Genomic DNA, 22,188 nt, shown 5'->3' on the forward strand with positions numbered 1-22,188 from the left:
GACGCCAAAACAAACACATAGCTCAATCACATGTCCAGCCACTCCCTGAGAGAAGGGGGAAAATAGCGTACATATCAAAGCCCTAGAATTCCCCGGATTGTGGATGGAGGTCTAACATCGCAGAGTGAAGAGAAGGACCCCTAGAGTTAAAGAGCTTCGGTATCCTACAAATCATGACTTGTCCCAACAGGTATAGAGAACATCGCCAATGAACTACAGGAGCACAGTATGGAGGTTAATGGGCTGATAGTTACAACCATTAAACTCTGAGCAAATTGTGCAATGAGTTTAATGATGGAATTTGCTGGCTGGGCTTTGACACTCCCTTCAAACTGAGGCAAAACAAGATAATTTTGGAAACATTCAGCAGGTTAGACCGCAATGTGGAGAGAAAAGGGGTGAAATGTCAGAACCAAAAGCTGTTGCAGTTAAACAGCATTAAAAAGCAACAGAACAAACAGAAGAGGGAGAAAAAAAACAAAGAAACGTGTACACACACGCGCAAGCACGCATACATGCATACCTGCACCCAACATACGTGCAAGCGCACATACATGCATATCCGCACCCATGTGTACACACACACACACGCACGCAAGCACGCATACATGCGTACCCATACCCATGTGTACACACGCACGCACACACAAGCGTGCATAGATACATACCCACACCCATGTGTAAACACACACAAGCGTGCCTACATGCATACCCATGTGTACACACACATGCACACACAGGCGTGCATACATACTTACCCACACCCATGTGTACACACACATAAGTGCACATAAGCACACATACATGCATAGCCACACCCATGTGTACACACACGCGTGCACACACAAGTGCGCATACATACATACCCACACCCACGTGTACATGCACATGCAAGCGTGCATACATGCATACTCACACCCATGTGTACACACACGCATGCACACACACACACATGGCTGAAGTGAACTTAACATGAGGCAATAGGAGGCATAATGAGAAAAATTAAAGACATTTACAAGTCACAGAGGACGTTTGAAGAGCTGAGCAGGTTTGGGGGGTGGGCAGGTAGAAATGGAAGACCAAGAAACTGGCAAAGCGGAGTAGGGTCCAGCAGGCCAGAAACCTAGGAGAAGAAAGGTAGGTCAATATCAAAGGTACAGACTGCCCCGACTTCTCAGTGTTGTGACAGGGGCACCAGCCTGCCTTCCAGCATCTGCAGTTGTTTGCTTTTTGTTTACTTGCTAGTCTTTCCTCTTTCCTCATTGGCAGAGGGATTTAACAATGTTGTCCTCTTGGTCATGGATTCTGAATTGCTAGCACAAGTAATCAGGACATTTTCAATGGCTGTGGCATACGGATTGGAAGACCCAAAAACATCAACAACTTGCATTCGTATAGCATCTTTAATGTAGTAAAGCGTCCCAAGATGCTTCACAGGAGATTTATAAAACAAAATTTGGCATTGAGCTACATGAAATAATAGGGCAGGTGACCAAAAGCTTGGTTACAGAGGTAAGTCTTAAGCATCTTAAAGGAGGAGAGAGAAGCAGAGAGATTTAGGGAGGGAATTCCAAAGTTAAGGCCTAGGAACTGGAGGCACAGCCACCAAAGGTAGAGCAATGAAAAGTGGGGATGTACAAGAGGCCAGAATTGGAGGAGCAAAGGGTTGTTGTGCAGAAGGAGATTACAGAGATAAGGAGGGACGAGGCCATGGAACGATTTGAAAAGAAGGATAAGAATGATAACATTGAGGTGTTGTTGGACTGGGTGCCATTGTAGGTCAGTGAGCACAGGGGTGATGGGTGAACAGGATTTGTTACGAGTTAGGATACGGGCAGCGAGTTTTGGATGAGCTCAAGTTTATGGAGTGTGGAAGGTGGGAAGCTGGGCAGGAGAGCGTTCGAAAAATCACGTCTGGAGGTAACAAAGGCATGGACCAGGGGAACTCGGAGCAGACTGCAGCTCACAGACGCTCCTTTGGGGCATTCCACTGAAAATAAGAGAAAGTTTGTTTGTTCTCTGCTCCTAAGGAAGTAAACGTCCTTATAATTAAAGATAATCAATCCCCTGGGCAAAACAAATCCCTGAAACAGGCAGACTAAACGTGTGACAAACTGCAGCACAACCATAACTTACCTGTCAGTGAAGGACCTGGTGTATTCAATGAAGTCCAGACTGTCTGGGACTGTGTTGTAGTAAATTCTTTTTGATGTTCTACCTCGCCTTCCTGGTGTGTAAGAGAAGGTGTAACGTCACTGGTGAACTCTGTTGCACCAGAAAATTCAACTTCCCTGTTTAAAGTGATCACACATTATTAAAATAGAACATCAATATCTGTGACCCCAAAGCGAGTCCTACTGGTCGATGTGCTGCAGATCATTTCCACGTTTCAACTTGAGATACGTATTGCACAACCTTGGTCAACAGAAGCGCTGAGAGAGGGTATAGAATTATAGGAAAGGGCTTACACAAATGCACAGAATAGCGGAGATCCCGCAGGCTGGGAGAGATATAAAGAACAGCAGAGGGATACAAAAAAATTAGTAAGAGCTACGGAAAGGGGATATGAGAAAAAACTTGCAAGGGACATCAAGGACAACACTAAAAGGTTTTACGTGTAATTTAGAGAAAGAGGGCGGCTAAGGATAATGTGGGCCCCTTAAAGACAGATGCAGGTGATATCTTAACTGAAAATAAGGAAAGGGCAGACTTGATAAATGATTACTTTGCATTGGTCTTGACAGTAGAGGATGAGGATAAAGTACCAGAGATATAAGGAAAACTAAATATAAATCAAGGGGAGAAACTTACTTGATTGAAAACAAGGTAAAAAATGGTAACGGAGAAAATATTGAGACTGAAGATTTAAGAGTTTTGGATGGGCTCACAGAGAGTGCAAGGTGGAAGGCCGGCCAGGAGTGCCTTGGAATAGTCAAGCCTACAGGAATCAAAGAAAAGGATCATAAGGGTCATCCTTCTGCTACAGGAAGCAGCTTTATCTGGCAGATTTGCTTAATTATGATGTTACAAAGTAAATGAGGCCACACACATTTCGGGGCCAGAGTTCCATCAGTATAAAAGATGACCAAAAGAAACCTCTTGGGATTCTTCTTCCTCTTCACTGTCTTCACATCAGTAGTGCAAGAATGGATTCAACCATGGTCATGTTGCAGTGGAGTTAGAACTTTGCCGGAAAGTGGCAATGAGTTTATCTAATTGTGCCAAAGTCAAGCTTAAACTCATGGTCATGGCTGAAGAGATGACCTAGAAGGAACGTTTCTGATTCAATGAGTGCACGCTCACTGCTTTTGCAGTCTGGTTAACTATCTAAAGTGGGAAGTGGGGCGTTTCAATGAACCATAGCCACCAGTGCCAAACTGAAGATCTTATAAAATGGGAAGAACTTTATAAAAAATGAATGTGGGCTAGTGATGCTGGAGCCATTATTGATCAAATAAGTAGCACCAGAACACTGAATGGATCTGAACCCATGAGTGAACCAGCCCATCACCTGTCAATGGTGGCATATGATACGTTACCAACTGAACATCCTGTCAGCAACTTTGGCCAAAAGAAGTTGTCGTGATCACAAAATTGGATTTCCCATTTTGTGTACATGCGACTAACTTTTTTTTTGCTTAACATTAATTTCACCCCATTTTCATCTACATAGCAAGATCGTGTAACAGGTGAACTCTCTCCCTCACCGTGCGTTACACCTGGGCAGTTCAGGGGTCAATTGTGGATTGGTCGTTTCCAAAAAAGGGGGATTTGGAGTCTCAATAGGATTATGAAAGTCTTTCCAACCATTGCTGGCTTAGAAAATGTTCACTAAGGCTCAGTTATAACTGATGTTGACTGCATTGGACAACATTAAGGTATTTGTGTAACAATTAGTAATGGGGACATTAAAGGGGATGACACAGAGGGAGACATCTGTAGCCCAGAGAGTGCTTGAATGCAAACATCTTAAAATAGCTTCCCATTAATGTACAATTCTCATTTCCTGTATCCATTCCATTAGTTAAGTTGGATTTTTGATGTGTGGAGATTAGAAGAAAAGGAAAACATAAATTCTACTGTTTTTTAAAAAAACTGCTAAAGTACATTATGGTTTTTAATCCAGTTTACCTCCCAGAATTAGCTGCGATTCCTTTCATTTATCACTGTGGTTATTTCAGCTCACTCAAAGACCATCTCATACAAGCTATCATCAGAATATTGTAGCAAACAAGGTTGGACATTAAGACCTCGCATAGCAGTGCATAGTGCATATGAAGATCTCTCGCTTTACGTTCCCAGTGCACAATCCTACAAGGAACTGAAGGTGAGGCAGGCTCCTGCATCCATTCCATTTAAACTTCAAACCACGGGTGCTCCCAGCTCCTAGCTCCCAGTCCGTTTGGATCAGTGGTAACACTCTCATCTCTAAGAAGGATGTGGGTTGAAGCCCCAATCCAGTACTTGAGTACATAGGGTAATAATTCCTCTGTGCCCAAATATGGGCAGGCAGGGAACCATTCTTGCGCCTGAATGGATAGGCCCAAGACGCACCTAATATTATGCTGGGGCCTCATTAAAATTGAACCGGCAAGCTGCGGACACCTAATGGAAGTCCCCAGGCAGCTTGTCGGAGAAGAGGCCTCAAAGGCTGCAGACAAGTCCATAAAGGCGATTGGGTGGGAGGGTGCTGGTGGCTGGGAGAGGGGTGCCTAGCGGCAGCAATCAGAAGAATCAGGATTATGATTGGGGGGGTTGGGGTGAGCGATGGTCGGCAGCGGTCCACGTTTTAACTTGGGGTCAGGAGGAACCCTCCTACTTCTGGCTCCATATTCAGGGAAGTATGGCTTCAGATAGACCTGATTTTCCTGAATGCAGCCAGCGCCGGGTGCCTCAAGACAAATCAGTATTGCCAAGGGGGCCCAAATAGGCTAGGCCCCTTATTGGCATATGTGGAGGACCTAACGCCTGTGTGAGGCATGAGCCCTGACTCCTATTATTTTCCTATACCAATATGGTGGGCGGCGCATTTCCGGCTCGTAATAAGCGTGTGCTTCCTGCCCGCTATATTGAAGGGTTAGGTGCCTGTTTAGCGTCCAAAAAATGGGTGGGCGCCATGCAATTTCTCGGCCATAATCCAGGCTGATTCTCCAGTGCAGTACTGTACTGAGGGAGTGTTGCTTTGTTGGAGGTCCCATCTTTCAAATGAGGCATTCAGATAGACTCCAAAATTCCATGGCAGTAGCTAAAGAGCAGGGTGTTGACGTTAAAGATTCTGTTGCACTGTGAGTAAGCGAGTTCTCCACCATTCACTCCTCAACAAACACCAGCAAGCTGTTATTAACTGGTTATTTATCTCATTTGCTGTTTGTGAGATCTTGCTTTGTGCATTTTCGGTTGCCATTTTGCCTACACAACAGTGACTACACTTAAAAGGTAATTGGATTCGACATGCTTGCTTTGGGATTCCTGAGGATGTGATAAGGTGCTCTATAAATGTCACTCTTTACCCAGAGGTCCCTGTGTGGCTTTTAAGCATCTTCCAGTGTACTGTCAAAAGCTAACCACAGCCTTAAAAAGTGTGTTAGTGTACATTTGTTGTAGGGCTGGTTTGATAAACCAGAATTAGAGACTATTTCATAGCTAGTTATTATTCACATCATCCTTCCACACACAGCTGGCTGCTGCCCATTGGGAATGCTGGGATTTAGTGGGACATTAAATGGACGAGGTGTGAGGGGTATATTTTATATAGTGTTTTCCTTTGCACACAGGATTGCTGTTGTATCTGATATTCCTGCGACAGACTTCGAAGGTAGTCCGGGGGTCACGTTAGTACAGTGCACCTCAGACTGGGAGAACGCTAATCAAAGGCGCTGCACTGAATGAATAAATCCGACTTTATTGTACACACGCAGAACCAAGGCTCAATTTTTAACACGCTGGGGGGGGCGGGGAGAAATTAAGAAAACAAGAATGCAGACAGTCAGCAGCAACCTCCATCTGGTAAGGGCCCTGCCCCTTGAGCACAGATGCAAGGAAGGTTGTGGAGAGAGAATAGCAAAATGACAAACCACTGCTCATATGGGGTAGGGAAGTGAGGAAGATCGGCCAGGCTTCCTGCTCCTAATCACCATCTAGTGGATGCTGCTGGAAAGAGCACACGTATGAGTGCCGAGTGAGTGATGCCTCTTACAGTTGAATTGCCTGCCAACATTGTAGCATCCCAGAGTCACACATGAAGAATGGCTCCTTGGGCAATTACTGGAGGCTTAGATATATTTCACTTATTTTGTAGAGTGGGAGCCTGGATTTGGGTTCTGTGTTTTTTTGGTCAGATTTTTACCTTTGTGTAATGTAAATCCGAAGCAACAAACAAAACGTAACAGGATGCCTTGTGTTTTTTTTCCCCACAGAGACGCCTTGAAATTGTGGAGAAATATTACCCAAATGGACAAAAGTTTCTCACCAGGTTCCCAGATGGAACCGGTAATGTTTTGTATCCAATAATCATCTCAGCTGTTAACGTGTAATGTCAAAAAAATGTGTTATGTCACCATGCGCCCTGCAGTTAGTTACAACCCATGATTTATAGGGCAGGTGTTAGCTGTGGCAGCAGGTTGTGGGTTCAAGTCCCACTCCAGAGATTGGAACACAAATCTAGGCTGACCTCTAATTCAGTACCAAGGAAGTGCTGCACTGTTGGTCTTTCGGATGAGACATTAAACTGAGGCCCCTGTCTGCCCTCTCCGTTGGATGTAAAAGATCCCATGGCAAGAGCAGGGAAGTTGTCCCCGGTGTCCTGGCCAATATTTATCCCTCAACCAACATCACTAAAACAGATTATCTGGTCATTATCACATTGCTGTTTGTGACATGTTTGCTGTGTGCACATTTCCTAGATTATGTCTTGAGGTCATGAAAGGTGTTATATAAATGAAAGTCTTTCTTTCACAATGAGTACCATCTCCCTGTACTGATGAATCATAGAGGCTGGAGACGGTTTACATTGGAAATCATAGAAACTTACAGCACAGTATCAGGCCATTCAGCCCATCAAGTCATTACCAGCATTGAACCCCTACCCCCACACAAAACCATCAAGTCTAATCCCTCTCTCCTCGTTTTAATATTCCACTTATCTTTTGCGAACAGTAGCATAATGGTTATGTTACTGGACAAGTAATTCAGAGGCCTGGACTAATGATCCAGAGATGTGAGTACAAATCCCACCAAGGCAGCAGGGGAATATAAATTCAGTTAATTAAATAAATCTGGAATAAAAATGGTGACCATGAAACTATCGGATTGTCATAAAAACCCATCGATTCACTAATGTCCTTTAAGGGGGCCGATTAGGGACTAAAATGGAGACCTACACATGGAGGCAGAAGGCATGGCTGAGGTACTAAATGAGTACTTTGCACCTGTCTTTACCAAGGAATAAGATGCTGCCAAAGTCATAGTGAAAGAGGAGACACTGGATGGGATAAAAATTGATAGAGGAGATACGAGAAAGACTGGCTGTACTTAAGTAGATACGTCACCAGGACCGGATGGGATGCATCCTAGGATGCTGAGGGAAGTAAAGATGGAAATTGCAGAGGTACTGGCCGTAACCTTCCAATCCTCCTTAGATACTGGGGTGGTGCCAGAGGACTGGAGAATTGCAAATGTTTCACCCTTGTTCAAAAAAGGCTAAACCCAGCAACTACAGGCCAGTCAGTTTAACCTTGGTGGGGGGGAAGCATTTAGAAATGATAATCCAGGACAAAATTAACAATCACTTGGATGGCATCAAACAGGAAATTAGGGATGCGTGCAATAAAGATACAGCAGTCATCATGGGTGACTTTAATCTACATATCGATTGGGCTCAACAAACTGGTAGCAATACGATGAAGGAGGATTTCCTGGAGTGTATAAGCGATGGTTTTCTAGACCAATATGTCGAGGAACCAACTAGAGAGCTGGCCATCCTAGACTGGATGTTGTGTAATGAGAGAGGATTAATTAGCAATCTTGTTGTGCGAGGCCCCTTGGGGAAGAGTGACCATAATATGTTAGAGTTCTTCATTAAGATAGAGAGTGACATAGTTAATTCAGAGACGAGAGTCCTGAACATAAAGAAAGGTAACTTCGACGGTATGAGACATGATTTGGCTAGGATAGACTGGCGAATGATACTTAAAGAGTTGACGGTGGATAGGCAATAGCAGACATTTAATGATCACATGGATGAACTTCAACAATTGTACATCCCTATCTGGCGTAAAAAATAAAATGAGGAAGGTGGCTCAACCGTGGCTTACAAGGGGAATTAGGGATAGTATTAAATCCAAGGAAGAGGCATATAAATTGGCCAAAAAAAGCAGCAAACCTGAGGACTGGGAGAAATTTAGAATTCAGCAGAGGAGGACAAAGGGTTTAATTAGGAGGGTGAAATAGAATATGAGCTTGCCGGGAACATAAAAACTGACTGCAGAAGTTTCTACAGATACATGAAGAGAAAAAGGTTAATGAAGACAAATGTCCCTTACAGTCAGAATCAGGTGAATTTATAATGGGGAACAAAGAAATGGCAGACCAATTGAACAAATACTTTGGTTCTGTCTTCATGAAGGAGGACACAAATAACCTTCCAGAAATACTAGGGGACCGAGGGTCTAGCGAGAAGGAGGGACTAAAGGAAATCCTTGTTAGTCAGCAAATTGTGTTCGGAAAATTGATGGGATTGAAGGCCGATAAATCCCCAGGGCCTGATAGTCTGCATCCCAGAGTACTTAAGGAAGTGGCCCTAGTAATACTGGATGCATTGGTGGTCATTTTCCAACATTCTATAGACTCTGGATCAGTTCCTATGGACTGGAGGGTAGCTAATGTAACCCCACTTTTTAAAAAAGGAGGTGGAAAGAAAATAGGGTATTATAGACTGGTCAGTCTGACATCAGTGGTGGGGAAAATGTTGGAACCAATTATTAAAGATGTAATAGCAGCGCATTTGGAAAGCAGTGACAGGATTGGTCCAAGTCAATATGGATTTATGAAAGGAAAAGCATGTTTGACAAATCTTCTAGAATTTTTTGAGGATGTAACTCGTAGAGTGGAGAAGGGGGTGCGAGTGGATGTGGTGTATTTAGACTTTCAAAAGGCTTTTGACAAGATCTCACAAAAGAGATTAGTGTGCAAAATTAAAGCACATGGTATTGGGGGTAATGTATTGACGTGGATAGAGAACTGGTTGGCAGACAGGAAGCAAAGAGTAGGAATAAACTGTCATGTATGGCTACTGTTGGTACTATCACAAGGTGTGCCATCAGAGGGTATAGCAGTTGGAGACTTGTAGGTTACCTATACAGGTGTGCCTGGCCTAGTATAAAAGGCAGGCCACCAGGTGTGATCCTCACTCTGGAGTTAACAAATAAAGGACTAAGGTCACTACAGTTCAAGTACAACACATTGCCTCGTGGAGTCATTATTAGAGCATCCAAGGACACAACAATTGGCGACGAGATTACGAACTTTCATGCGAAAATGGCTACCCTTGGTACGTTGCAGCAGTTCGCCGATGGTGATGATTGGGACGCCTTTGTGGAGAGGCTCAACCACTTCTTCATAGCAAATGACCTGGTAGGAGACGACCCGGCCACATTGGCTGATAAGCGCAGAGCTATCTTGTAACCAGTTGTGGGCCCACCGTCTATGGCCTCGTCAGGGACTTGCTGGCACCAGCGAAGACAACGACCAAGATGTACAAGGAGCTCATTGTAAAGTCCTGTCCCCTCAGTACAGATTCACTCGAGGCATGTAGTGAAGTCAAGGTCACTCTGGACCTGCACCTTTATTTCACAGCTCTGGAATGCTGCATTTGCCTGAGACCTGACCTTATATACCTGTCTCTTGCAAGTGCACCCCTGGTGGTAAGGTATGCTGGTTGTTACAGGTCATATCTTATTACAGTCATGTATAGCATGTTAGGATACAGTTATATATAATAATGTAAGATACATGACATCACCCACCCCCAAGATCTTATTGTCTTTATAGGTTCAGTCTCTCAGGTGGTCTACGCTCTCGCGTGGAGCATCTGAGTTGTGATTCAGTTGTTTGCCTTGGTGTCTGTTTTTCTTTGGGTGTGGTTGCTGGTATCTCGCCTGGGCTGTCTGTTTCGATTGGTGTGATTGTTGTTGACTCGCCTGGGCTGTCTGTTGGGATTGCCCTTTCCTCAGGTTGTTCCCTCTGTCTGTCCACCAGGTGTGGTGTGAGTTCCACATTGTAGTCTGCCTCTGGTTCCGCAGTGTTGTTGGTAAATCTGCTTTTGACTTGGTCTACATGCCTCCGGCAGATTTTGCCATTGTCCATTTATACTACCAGTAGTCTGTTTCCTTCCTTGCCCATTACTGTCCCTGCAAGCCATTTGGGACCCCTGCCATAGTTTAGTACAAACACTTTGTCCCCTATCTCATTCCATCTCCCCCTCGAATTTCTGTCATGGTACTCAGTCAGCTTACAGCGCTTTGCCTCAATGATTTCGTGCATGTCTGGGAGGATTAATGAGAGCCTTGTTTTTAAAGCCCTTTTCATCAACAGTTGCGCGGGGGGGATCCCAGTCAATGAGTGCGGACGAGATCTGTATGCCAGCAGCAGTCGCGACAGGCGATCCTGCAGCGTGGGACCTTGGATTTTAAGCATGCCTTGTTTAATGATTTGCACTGCTCTCTCCGCCTGGCCGTTGGAGGCCGGCTTGAACGGTGCCGTCTTGACGTGATTTATGCCGTGGTCAATTATAAAGTCTTGGAATTCTGCGCTGGTGAAGCATGGACCATTGTCACTGACCAATATGTCAGGGATTCCGTGCATTGCAAACATGGTTGCGAGGCTCTCCACAGTGGTGGAGGTTGTGCTCGAGTTTAAAATGGTGCATTCGATCCACTTTGAAAATGCACCTACAACTACGAGGAACATTTTACCCATGAATGGGCCCGCATAGTCTACGTGCACCCGCGACCACGGTTTGGTAGGCCAGGACCAGGGGCTCAGTGGAGCCTCCCTGGGGGCATTGCTGAGTTGGGCACAAATGGTGCACCTTTGGACGCAGAGCTCCAAGTCCGCGTCAATACCAGGCCACCAGACGTGGGATCTGACTATGGCCTTCATGAGAACGATCCCCGGGTGCTCGCGGTGGAGCTCCCGGACAAATGCCTCTCTGCCTCGCAGAGGCATGACTACTCGGCTGCCCCACATCAGGCAGTCTGATTGTAGTGATAGCTCATACATGCACCTGTGAAAGGGTTTTAATTCCTCGGGGCAGGCATCGCGAGCCTCTGCCCAGTCACCGGTTAGGACACATCTTTTTACTAAGGATAACGTGGGGTCACTGGCCGTCCAGGCTCTGATTTGGCGAGCCGTCATGGGCGAACCTATGGACACAAAGGCATTGATTGCCATGACTATCTCACAGTCCTGTTCATCAGACCCTTCCGTGGTCACCAGGGGTAGCCTGCTGAGCACGTCGGCACAGTTGTCTGTGCCTGGTCTGTGCCTTATGGTATAGTCGTAGGACGCCAGCACGAGTGCCCACCGTTAAATTCACGCCGAGGCGTTGGCGTTTATTGCCTTGCTCTCGGATAGGAGTGACGTGAGGGGCTTTTGGTCGGTTTCTAACGCGTACTTGGACCTGAAAAGGTATTGGTGCATCTTTTTGACACCGTACACGCACACGAGCGTCTCCTTCTCTACCATTCCGTACCCGCGCTCCGCCCGCGAAAGTGACCTGGAGGCATAAGCTATGGATTGTAATTTGCCCGCACTATTGACATGTTGCAAAACTTACCCGACCCCATACGCTGACGCATCGCATGTGAGAACTAGCTTTTTACCTGGGTCAAAGAAAGTCAAAACACTGTTGGAACACAGAAGGTTGCATGCCTTATTGAAGGCGCGTTCCTAGGCGTCCCCCCAAAACCAATCGCACCCCTTCCTGAGTAGCACGTGGAGAGGCTCCAGCAGCATGCTTAAGTTCTGCATAAAGTTCCCAAAGTAATTGAGTAGCCCGAGAAAGGGGCGCAGTTCTGAGACATTCCGGGGCCTGGGTGCCAGGCGAATTGCTTCTGTTTTGAACTCTGTTGAGCGGATTCCATCAGCGGCAATCCTTCTGCCCAAAAATTCAACCTCGGGTGCGAGAAACAGGCACTTGGATTTCTTGACTCGTAGGCCTACCCGATCCAACCGCTTTAGTACTTTCTCCAAATTACGGAGATGGGAGTCGGTGTCCCTGCCCGTGATAAGTATGTCGTCTTGAAACACCACCATCCCCAGGATGGACTTGAGCAGACTCTCCATGTTGCGCTGGAATATGGCAGCTGTCGACCTGATGCCGAATGGGCATCGGTTGTACATGAAAAGGCCTCGATGTGTGTTGATGGTGGTGAGTAGCTTGAATTCCTCGGTCAATTCTTGTGTCATATACGCAGATGTGAGGTCTAATTTTGAGAAAAGTTTACCTCCAGCCAATGTGGCAAATAAGTCCTCTGCTCTGGGCAGCGGGTACTGGTCCTGTAGGGAGACTCTGTTTATGGTAGATTTGTAGTCCCCACAGATTCGTACGGATCCATCAGACTTCATGACTGGGACGATGGGACTTGCCCAGTCGCTAAATTCCACAGGTGATATAATGCCTTCTTGCAGAAGCCTGTCTAGTTCGTGTTCAATCTTTTGCCTCATCACATAGGGTACAGCTCTGGCCTTGTGATGGACCGGTCTAGCATCCTGTGTGATGTAGATTTTGACTTTGGCCCTTTTGAAAGTGCCCACACCTGGCTGAAAGAGATGTTCAAATCGCTTTATAACTGTTGAGCAGGAGGTCCGTTCCTCTAATAACATGGCATGGACATCAGCCCATTTCCAGTTTAGTTTTGCCAGCCAGCTTCTCCCCAGCAGTGCTGGGGGGTCTCCGGGGACAATCCACAGGGGAAGTCAGTTCACTGTCCCTTTGTGTGTGACAGAGAGCATGGCGCTGCCGAGGACTGGTACGATTTCTTTGGTATAGGTCCTTAGTTTGGTGTCGACCCTTGTGAATTTTGGTCTGTCTCTTTTATGTGGCCACAGTTGCTCAAATTGTTGAGCGCCCATGAGAGATTGACTCGCTCTCGTATCCAGCTCCATGTTGACAGATATCCCTTTGAGTAGGACCCTCATCCTGTTGTAGGAGCAGTGGCCATTGATCGTGTTGACCCGCTGTACATCGGTGTCCCGGGTACTGTCCCCACCATCTTCTGGTCCGCTTTCCAACCCATCCGATTGGTATACCAGCCGAGCTGTCGTTTTTTTGCACTTGCGGGCCAAATGCCCTGTACATTCACAATTTCTGCAAACAGCCTGCTGAAATCGACATCCCCTTGACGACTGCCCACCCCCACACCTCCAGCATAGACCTGTTCCATTGTTCAAAGTGTTCCCAAAGAATGAGCTGTGTCTGGCTGATCTCTCTTGAGCTTCTTTCAGTTTGTAGTTGATTGCTCGCATTGTGGGTTGATGAGGTGTGAACGGCCGTTCCTGTGGCCCTTGATGGCTTCTGCCTGCTGTCGAGAGCCTGTTCTCCCGGTTTTGTCTGTGTGTGGGGGTAGCAGCTTGTTTAGTGCTGTGAACTTCTTGTTCCGATATTTCGTTAGTTGTCATACCTGCATTGCAAATCAACCTCGTTTCTTCTTCTCATACCAAGAATGTCTGTGCAACCAGTGCTGCTGCCTCTAAGGTCAGGTTCTTGGTCTCTATGAGCTTTTGGAATATCCCTGCATGGCCTATTCCTTCAATGAAAAAGTCTCTCAGCATTTCTCTCCTCAATTCATCGGAGAACTCACATAAATCAGCCAACCTCCGAAGTTCCGCCACGAAGTCGGGTATGCTCTGGCCCACACAGCGTATGTAGTTGTAGAACCTGTGTCTGGCCGTGTGTAGGCTGCTCGCTGGCTTCAGGTGGTCTCTTACCAGTGTGCTCAATTCTTCAAACGACTTGCTTGCTGGTTTCTCGGGTGCCAACAGATCCTTCATTAAAGCGTATGTTTTCGAGCCACAACTGGTCAAGGAATGGGCTCTTCTCTTGTCTGCCTTATCGTCGCTTAACCAGTCTTTGGTTACAAAGCTTTGCTGGAGCCTTTCTATAAAGTCCTCCCAATTGTCTCCCGCATTGTACTTTTCATCTGATCTGTTGTTCGCCATTCTGTGGATTCTGTAATCCCGTAAGTCGTCGCCACTGTAAAGTCCTGTCCCCTCAGTACAAATTCACACGAGGCATGTAGTGAAGTCAAGGTCACTCTGGACCTGCACCTTTATTTCACAGCTCTGGAATGCTGCATTTGCCTGAGACCTGTCCTTATATACCTGTCTCTTGCAAGTGCACCCCTGGTGGTAAGGTATGCTGGTGGTTACAGGTCATATCTTATTACAGTCATGTATAGCATGTTAGGATACAGTTATATATAATAATGTAAGATACATGACACTCATAAACCTGATACATGAGCATCTCAAGCCCAAGGAGAACATACTCACAGCGAGACACCAGTTCTACACCCACCGACGGCCCGAAGGCCAGGAAATCGTGAAATACGCCGCAGACCTCAGGAGGCTGGCGGCACCGTGCGAGTTCGGCAACCACCTCAACGAAGCACTGCGGGACATTTTTGTAATTGTAATTGGCCATGAGGGCCTTCTTCATAAGCTCCTTTCGGCAGACATCACAGTCACACGGCAGAAAGCCATTTCCGTGCCAGATATTCATGACCTCGATCTGCGGCTCTAGGCAGATGACTCACCCTTAGGACTCAAACCCAGCAGGTACTGTGCATAGAGTGGCGCCATTTAGAGGCTGGACTGTAGAGCGCGAACCCTCTCAGGGAAGCGAGAACAGGCCCCCAAGTCCCTTAACTCCGCCGAGGGGGGCTAATCAAGTAGCTCCCTGCTGGCGTTGCGGAGGAAATCACAGGGCTCACCAGTGCTGCTTTAAAGACTATGTATGCAAAGGCTGCAGCACAAAGGGCCACCTCCAGCGAATGTGTAAGAAAAATATGACTGCCTGTGTCGATGAAGAGTCTGCAGATGGCCATGAATCCAGCGCGGATTATGAAACGATAGGCAGAGAGGCAGCTCAGCCCCACGATGAGGTATATGGCATGTTTACCTGCACCACCAAGTGTTCTCCGCTGAAGATGGAAGTCGAGATAGATGGCGTTCCAGTCTTCATGGAAGTGGACATGGGGGCGAGTCAGTCAGTAATGAATCAAGAAGCCTTTGAGAGGCTATGGGACAATCAAGCTGAATGACCCAAGTTGGTCCGGTTCAGGCAAACCTGTGCATGTACACCGATGAAATTATCCCAGTCGTTGGTAGTGCGAATATAAAGGTACTCCATGATGGCGCGGTGCACAAGTTACCTCTGTGGATTGTTGCAGGTGATGGACCATTACTGCTCAGCAGAAGGTGGATGGAGAAGATCCATTGGAAGTGGGAAGACTTCAACCCTCCAGCGATCGACGTCCTCCGCGTTCGGAGGTACAGCAATCCCTCACTTGAGGGTGGACGTGGCACCAGAGAGCAGACCAGCACAGCACCTGAGGCACAGACCGCTCAGCACGACTGCGTGGAGATGATCCAGCTGAGATGACCCGAACACGCCTTCCAGGCTCCAGTGGCAGGACTCAGTAGGAAGAAAATCGGATCCAGAGGCGGCTTCCCGGCTTCAATGGGAGAACCCGGGGAGAAGAGGATCACTGCAGTCAACATTGTGGATAGAGGAAAGATGGCGCCCAAACCACGAGGTGATGCGCTGAAGAAAAAGATGGCCGCGGCCAGACCACGAGGTGCAGCGCTGATGGAGCAACACGTGGCACCAAACGGAGAAGAGGATTGGGGTAAAGCAAGCAAGGCTCTCTTAAAGGAGGCCTGCAACCCACTACAATTAAAGGGACAGTTCCACACACTCAAGCAATGTAATAGCAATTGTAAGTTAGAGACAAAATGTGTAACTGATGATCAGAGTTGTGTACATGCAATAAGCAAGGAAAAGTCGTGCGATCATGTAAAATATGTAATTGATGATCAGAGTTGTATACATGCAATGAGCAAGGAAGAGTCGCGTGATCATGTAAAATGTGCAATTGATGATCTGAATTGTATACATGCAACCAGCGAGGAAAAATCACGCGATCGCAATCGGAGCTACAGAGTATCTATCATAAGTAATGAAAAGTTGTGCGATGTAGGATTTGAACTGCACGCAGCCAATGCAGCGGGCAGACACCCATTGGGAGCACACAGGACCAGCGAGCTACCCAATGCTGTAGCCTGCGTCCCGGGGACCAGAGTTATGCACCATGGAGTGTGGCCACAAGCAGCCAACACACACGAGCTGCAGAGCAAGCAACCTCAGCAGGGCAACGGCACCGGTATCGATACCCTGCCCCTGATCGGCTCCACCTCTCAGGCACCCGATGGCACCAACCGCCATGAGCCTGAAAGAGGAGACTGTGCTAATGCGCAGTCCCCAGACCCATCGCCACTAAGGCCATACCCATAAACAAAGGGTCATCTGCTATAGTCACCCCAAAGGGGACTGGGACCAGCCAGGATCCCAAACCAAACAATGCCCAGGCCAGTGAGTCAGCAGTTCCCTGTGCACTGCTAGACAACAGCTCCTCAGGGAGCAGCAGTGACCCAGGGCACAAAGAAAGGACAGGGAGGTCACAGGCATCTGTGAACCTGCCCAGCGCTAGGAACCACGGCATCAGCCCTAAGAGCAGCTTGAGCCAACCGGGTTCCCACTGCCATCACTGGGCACCACGCCGCCACCAGACTGCAGGGACACCATCCAGCAGTTCTGGAACTAAATTGTCCTTACGCACCGGGCAACAGCATCGATAATGTATCTCACCAGTCTAACGTACTTGTCTCACAACGGAACCATAAATGTAATGTAACCTTGTTTATCTGAACTTGAATGTATATGAATGCAATAAGCCTCCGACATAATCTATATGTGCGGGGCGGGGGGGTGGGTGGGAGGGGGGGGCGGTGGAGAATGGAGTGGTCAGAAACGCACACAAATAGCAACCACCAACACTCTACTGCACCAACCACTCACCCAAGATTGAAATGACCTGTCAAGGGTCAATCAGATAGAGCCCAGATAGAGCTAAGCCCAGAGCACAATCAATGCAGAGGCGATTTGAACTAAAAGATTCGGGGAGAGTGATTTCATGTATCCTACATGGTTACTGTTGGTACTATCACAAGGTGTGCCACCAGAGGGCACAGCAGTGGGAGACTTGTAGGTTACATGTACAGATGTGCCTGGCCTAGTATACAAAGCAGGCCACCAGGTGTGATCCTCACTCTGGACTTAGGTCACTACAGTTCAAGTACAACATATTGCCTCGTGGAGTCATTATTAGAGCATCCAAGGACACAACATAAACGGATTATTTTCAGAATGGTAGTCAGTGACTAGTGGGGTACTGCAAGTTTCAGTGCTGGGACCCAAGCTATTTACAATATACATTAATGATTTAGATGAAGGAATTGAATGTTATATCTCCAAGTTTGCAGATGACACCAAGCTGGGTGGCAGTGTGAGCTGTGAGGAGGATGCTAAGAGACTGCAGGGTGTCTTGGACGGGTTAGGTGTATGGGCAAATACATGGCAGATGCAGTATAATGTAGATAAATGTGAGGTTATCCACTTTGGTGCTAAAAACAGGAAGGCAGTTTATTATCTGAATGGTGACAGATTAGTAAAAGGTGAGGTGCAACGAGACATGGATGTCATGGTACATCAGTCATTGAAAGTTGGCATACAGGTACAGCAGGCGGTGAAGAAGGCAAATGGCATGTTGGCTTTCGTAGCGAGAGGATTTGAGTATAAAGAAAAGGAAAAGAAGGTGGAGTGGCGTTGCTGGTTAAAGAGGAAATTAATGCAATAGTAAGGAAGGACATTAGCTTGGATGATGTGGAATCGGTATGGGTGGAGCTGCGGAATACCAAAGGGCAGAAAACGCTAGTGGGAGTTGTGTACAGACCACCAAACAGTAATAGTGAGGTTGGGGACAGCATCAAACAAGAAATTAGGGATGCGTGCAATAAAGGTACAGCAGTTATCATGGGCGACTTTAATCTACATATTGATTGGGCTAACCAAACTGGTAGCAATGCGGTGGAGGAAGATTTCCTGGAGTGTATTAGGGATGGTTTTCTAGACCAATATTTCGAGCAACCAACTAGAGGGCTTTCCATCCTAGACTGGGTATGTGTAATGAGAAAGGACTGATTAACAATCGTTTTGTGCGAGGCCCCTTGGGGAAGAGTGACCATAATATGGTAGAATCTTTTATTAAAATGGAGAGTGACACAGTTAATTCAGAGACTAGCGTCCTGAACTTAAGGAAAGGTAACTTCGATGGTATGAGACGTGAATTGGCTAGAATAGACTGGCGAGTGATACTTAAAGGGTTGACGGTGGATAGGCAATGGCAAACATTTAAAGATCACATGGATGAACTTCAACAATTGTACATCCCTGTCTGGAGTAAAAATAAAATGGGGAAGGTGGCTCAACCGTGGCTAACAAGGGAAATTAAGGATAGTGTTAAATTCAAGGAAGAGGCATATAAATTGGCCAGAAAAAGCAGCAAATCTGAGGATTGGGAGAAATTTGTAATACAGCAGAGGAGGACAAAGGGTTTAATTAGGAGGGGGAAAATAGAGTATGAGAGGAAGCTTGCAGGGAACATAAAAACTGACTGCAAAAGCTTCTATAGATATGTGAAGAGAAAAAGATTAGTGAAAACAAACATACCGTATATACTCGCGTATCCTGCGATCTCGCGTATCATGCGATCTCGCGTATCCTGCGATCTCGCGTATCCTGCGATCTCGCGTATCATGCGACCCCTAAATTTTCGTCCCCAAAACATGATTTTACCATATATCTCATGTATCATGCGAGTCACTTTTTTGAGATCGAATACAGACCTTAACATGAAACATCGAGTGGATTCTGCTGTGAAAGCTGTTCGCGAATCGAACACCGATACAGCAATCGTTCCAGCTGGCTTGACTAGCGTCATTCAGCCACAGCCTCTACTGTGTTTGCGGGTAAAAGAAGCATGGGCTGAGATAGATGGAGCCTCTAATAATGCAGCAAACTTCAGAGGGAGTTGTGGGTGGCGATCTCTAGACCACAGCAAAGATACAGTACAAGCGACAATAGAGGCTGCAATCCAGCCCAGGGGATACCTGCCGAGATTCAGCATGGATACGGTCTGCTTAACAGCCTAACAGCCTAATCTTGGCCAGCACTTCACACCCGCAAATTTTGTATCTCGCGTATCATGCGACCCCCCAAATTGAGGTTACAATTTAGGTCTTCAAAAGTCGCATGATACGCGAGTATATACGGTAGGTCCCTTGCAGTCAGATTCAGGTGAATTTATAATGGGGAACAAAGAAATGGCGGACCAGTTAAACAAATACTTTGGTTCTGTCTTCACGAAGGAAGACACAAATAACCTTCCGGAAATACTAGGGGACCGAGGGTCTAGTGAGAAGGAGGAACTGAAGGAAATCCTTATTAGGCGGGAAATTGTGATCTGGAAATTGATGGGATTGAAGGCTGGTAAATCCCCGGGGCCTGATGATTGGTGATCATTTTCCAACAGTCTATCGACTCTGGATCGGTTCCTATGGACTGGAGGGTAGCTAATGCAATACCACTTTTTAAGAAAGGAGGGAGAGAGAAAACGGGTAATTATAGACAGGTTAGCCTGACATCGGTAGTGGCGAAAATGTTGGAATCAATTATTAAAGATGAAATAGCAGCACATTTGGAAAGCAGTGACTGGATCGGTCCAAGTCAGCATGGATTTATGAAAGGGAAATCCTGCTTGACAAATCTTCTAAAATTTTTGAGAATGTAACTAGTAGAGTGGACTAGGGAGAACCAGTAGATGTGTTTTTGGACTTTCAAAAGGCTTTTGACAAGATCCCACACAAGAGATTGGTGTGCAAAATCAAAGCACATGGTATTGGGGGTAATGTACTGACGTGGATAGAAAATTAGTTGGCAGACAGGAAACAGAGAGTAGGGATAAATGGGTCCTTTTCTGAATGGCAGGCAATGACTAGTGGGGGGCCACAGGGCTCAATGCTGGGACCCCAGCTATTTACAATATACATTAATGACTTGGATGAGGGAATTGAGTGTAATATCTCCAAGTTTGCAGATGACACTAAGTTGGCTGGTGGTATGAGCTGTGAGGAGGACGCTAAAAGGCTGCAGGGTGACTTGGGCAGTTTAGGTGAGTGGGCAAACACGTGGCAGATGCAGTATAATGTGGATAAATGTGAGGTTATCCACTTTGGTGGCAAAAACACGAAGGCAGAATATTATCTGAATGGTAGCAGATTAGGAAAAGGGGAAGTACAATGAGACCTGGGTGTCATGGTACATCAGTCATTGAAAGTTGGCATGCAGGTACAGCAGGCGGTGAAGAAGGCAAATTGTATGTTGGCCTTCATAGCTAGGGGATTTGAGTATAGGAGCAGGGAGGTCTTACTGCAGTTGTTCAGGACCTTCGTGAGCCTTACCCGGAATATTGTGTTCAGTTTTGGTCTCCTAATCTGAGGAAGGATGTTCTTGCTATTGAGGGAGTGCAGCGAATGTTCACCAGACTGATTCTCAGGATGGCAGGATTGACATATGAGGAGAGACTGGATCGACTGGGCCTGTATTCACTGGAGTTTAGAAGGATGAGAGGGGATCTCATAGAAACATATAAAATTCTGACGGGACTGGACAGGTTAGATTCAGGAAGAACGTTCCCGATGTTGGAGAAGTCCAGAACCAGGGCACATAGTCTAAGGATAAGGGGTAAGCCATTTAGGACTGAGATGAGGAGAAACATCTTCATTCAGAGAGTTGTTAACCTGTGGAATTCCCTACCGCATAGTATTGTTGATGCCAGTTAATTGGATATATTCAAGAGGGAGTTAGATATGGCCCTTATGGCTAAAGGGATCAAGGGGTATGGAGAGAAAGCAGGAAAGGGGTACTGAGGTGAATGATCAGCCATGATCTTATTGAATGGCGGTGCGGGCTCGAAGGGCCGAATGGCCTACTCCTGCACCTATTTTCTATGTTTCTATAGGAGCAGGGAGGTCTTACTGCAGTTGTACAGAGCCTTGGTGAGGCCACACCTTGAATATTGTGTAGAGTTTTGGTCTCCTAATCTGAGGAAGGACATTCTTGCTATTGAGGGAGTGCAGCGAAGGTTCACCAGACTGATGCCCGAGATGACAGAACTGATATATGAAGAAAGACTGGATCGACCAGGCTTATAATCAATGGAATTTAGAAGAATGAGAGGGGATCTCATCGAAACATGTAAAATTCTGACGGGATTGGACAGGTTAGATGCAGGAAGAATGTTCCCGATGTTGGAGAAGTCCAGAACCAGGGGTCACAGTCTAAGGATAAGGGGTAAGCCATTTAGGACCGAGATGAGGAGAAACTTCTTCACTCAGGAAGTTGTGAGCATGTGGAATTCTCTACCACAGAAAGTTGTTGAGGCCAGTTCATTAGATATATTCAAAAGGGAGTTAGATGTGGCCCTGACAGCTAAAGGGATCAAAGGGTATGGAGAGAAAGCAGGAATGGGGTATTGAAGTTGCATGATCAGCCATGATCATATTGAATGGTGTGCAGGCTCGAAGGGCCGAATGGCCTACTCCCGCACCTATTTTCTATGTTTCTCTGTTTTCTATGTGTAGATTAATTATGGAAAGCCAGCACGCATTTGTAAAAGACAAATCGTGTTTAACTAACTTGATTGAGTTTTTTGAAGAGGTAACAGAGGTTTGAGGGCAATGCGGTTGATGTGGTGTACATGGACTTCCAAAAGACATTTGATAAAAGAAAGAAAGAAAGACTTACATTTATATAATGCTTTTCACGACCACCGGACGTCTCAAAGTGCTTTACAGACAATGAAGTACTTTTGGAGTGTTGTCACTGTTGTAATATGGAAAGTGCCACATAATAGGCCTGCTAGCAAAGTTGAATCTCATGGAATAAAAGGGACAGTGATAGCATGGATATGAAATTGGGTAAGTGACAGGAAACAGAGAATAGTGGTGAAC

At 46.3% G+C, this 22,188-nt stretch overlaps 1 protein-coding gene across 1 annotated transcript in view; it reads left to right on the plus strand.

Moving 5' to 3' along the window:
- Nucleotides 1-22,188, plus strand: part of LOC139275583 (glutamate-rich protein 6) — a 154,608-nt gene that overhangs the window by 112,280 nt on the left and 20,140 nt on the right. The window contains exons 9-10 of the mRNA XM_070892754.1: nucleotides 4,182-4,327; nucleotides 6,417-6,499. Coding sequence (XP_070748855.1) covers nucleotides 4,182-4,327; nucleotides 6,417-6,499 — 229 coding nt within the window. The remainder of the gene's footprint in view (nucleotides 1-4,181; nucleotides 4,328-6,416; nucleotides 6,500-22,188) is intronic.

The sequence above is a fragment of the Pristiophorus japonicus genome, chromosome 11, assembly GCF_044704955.1.
Source record: "Pristiophorus japonicus isolate sPriJap1 chromosome 11, sPriJap1.hap1, whole genome shotgun sequence".
NCBI lineage: Eukaryota > Metazoa > Chordata > Chondrichthyes > Pristiophoridae > Pristiophorus > Pristiophorus japonicus.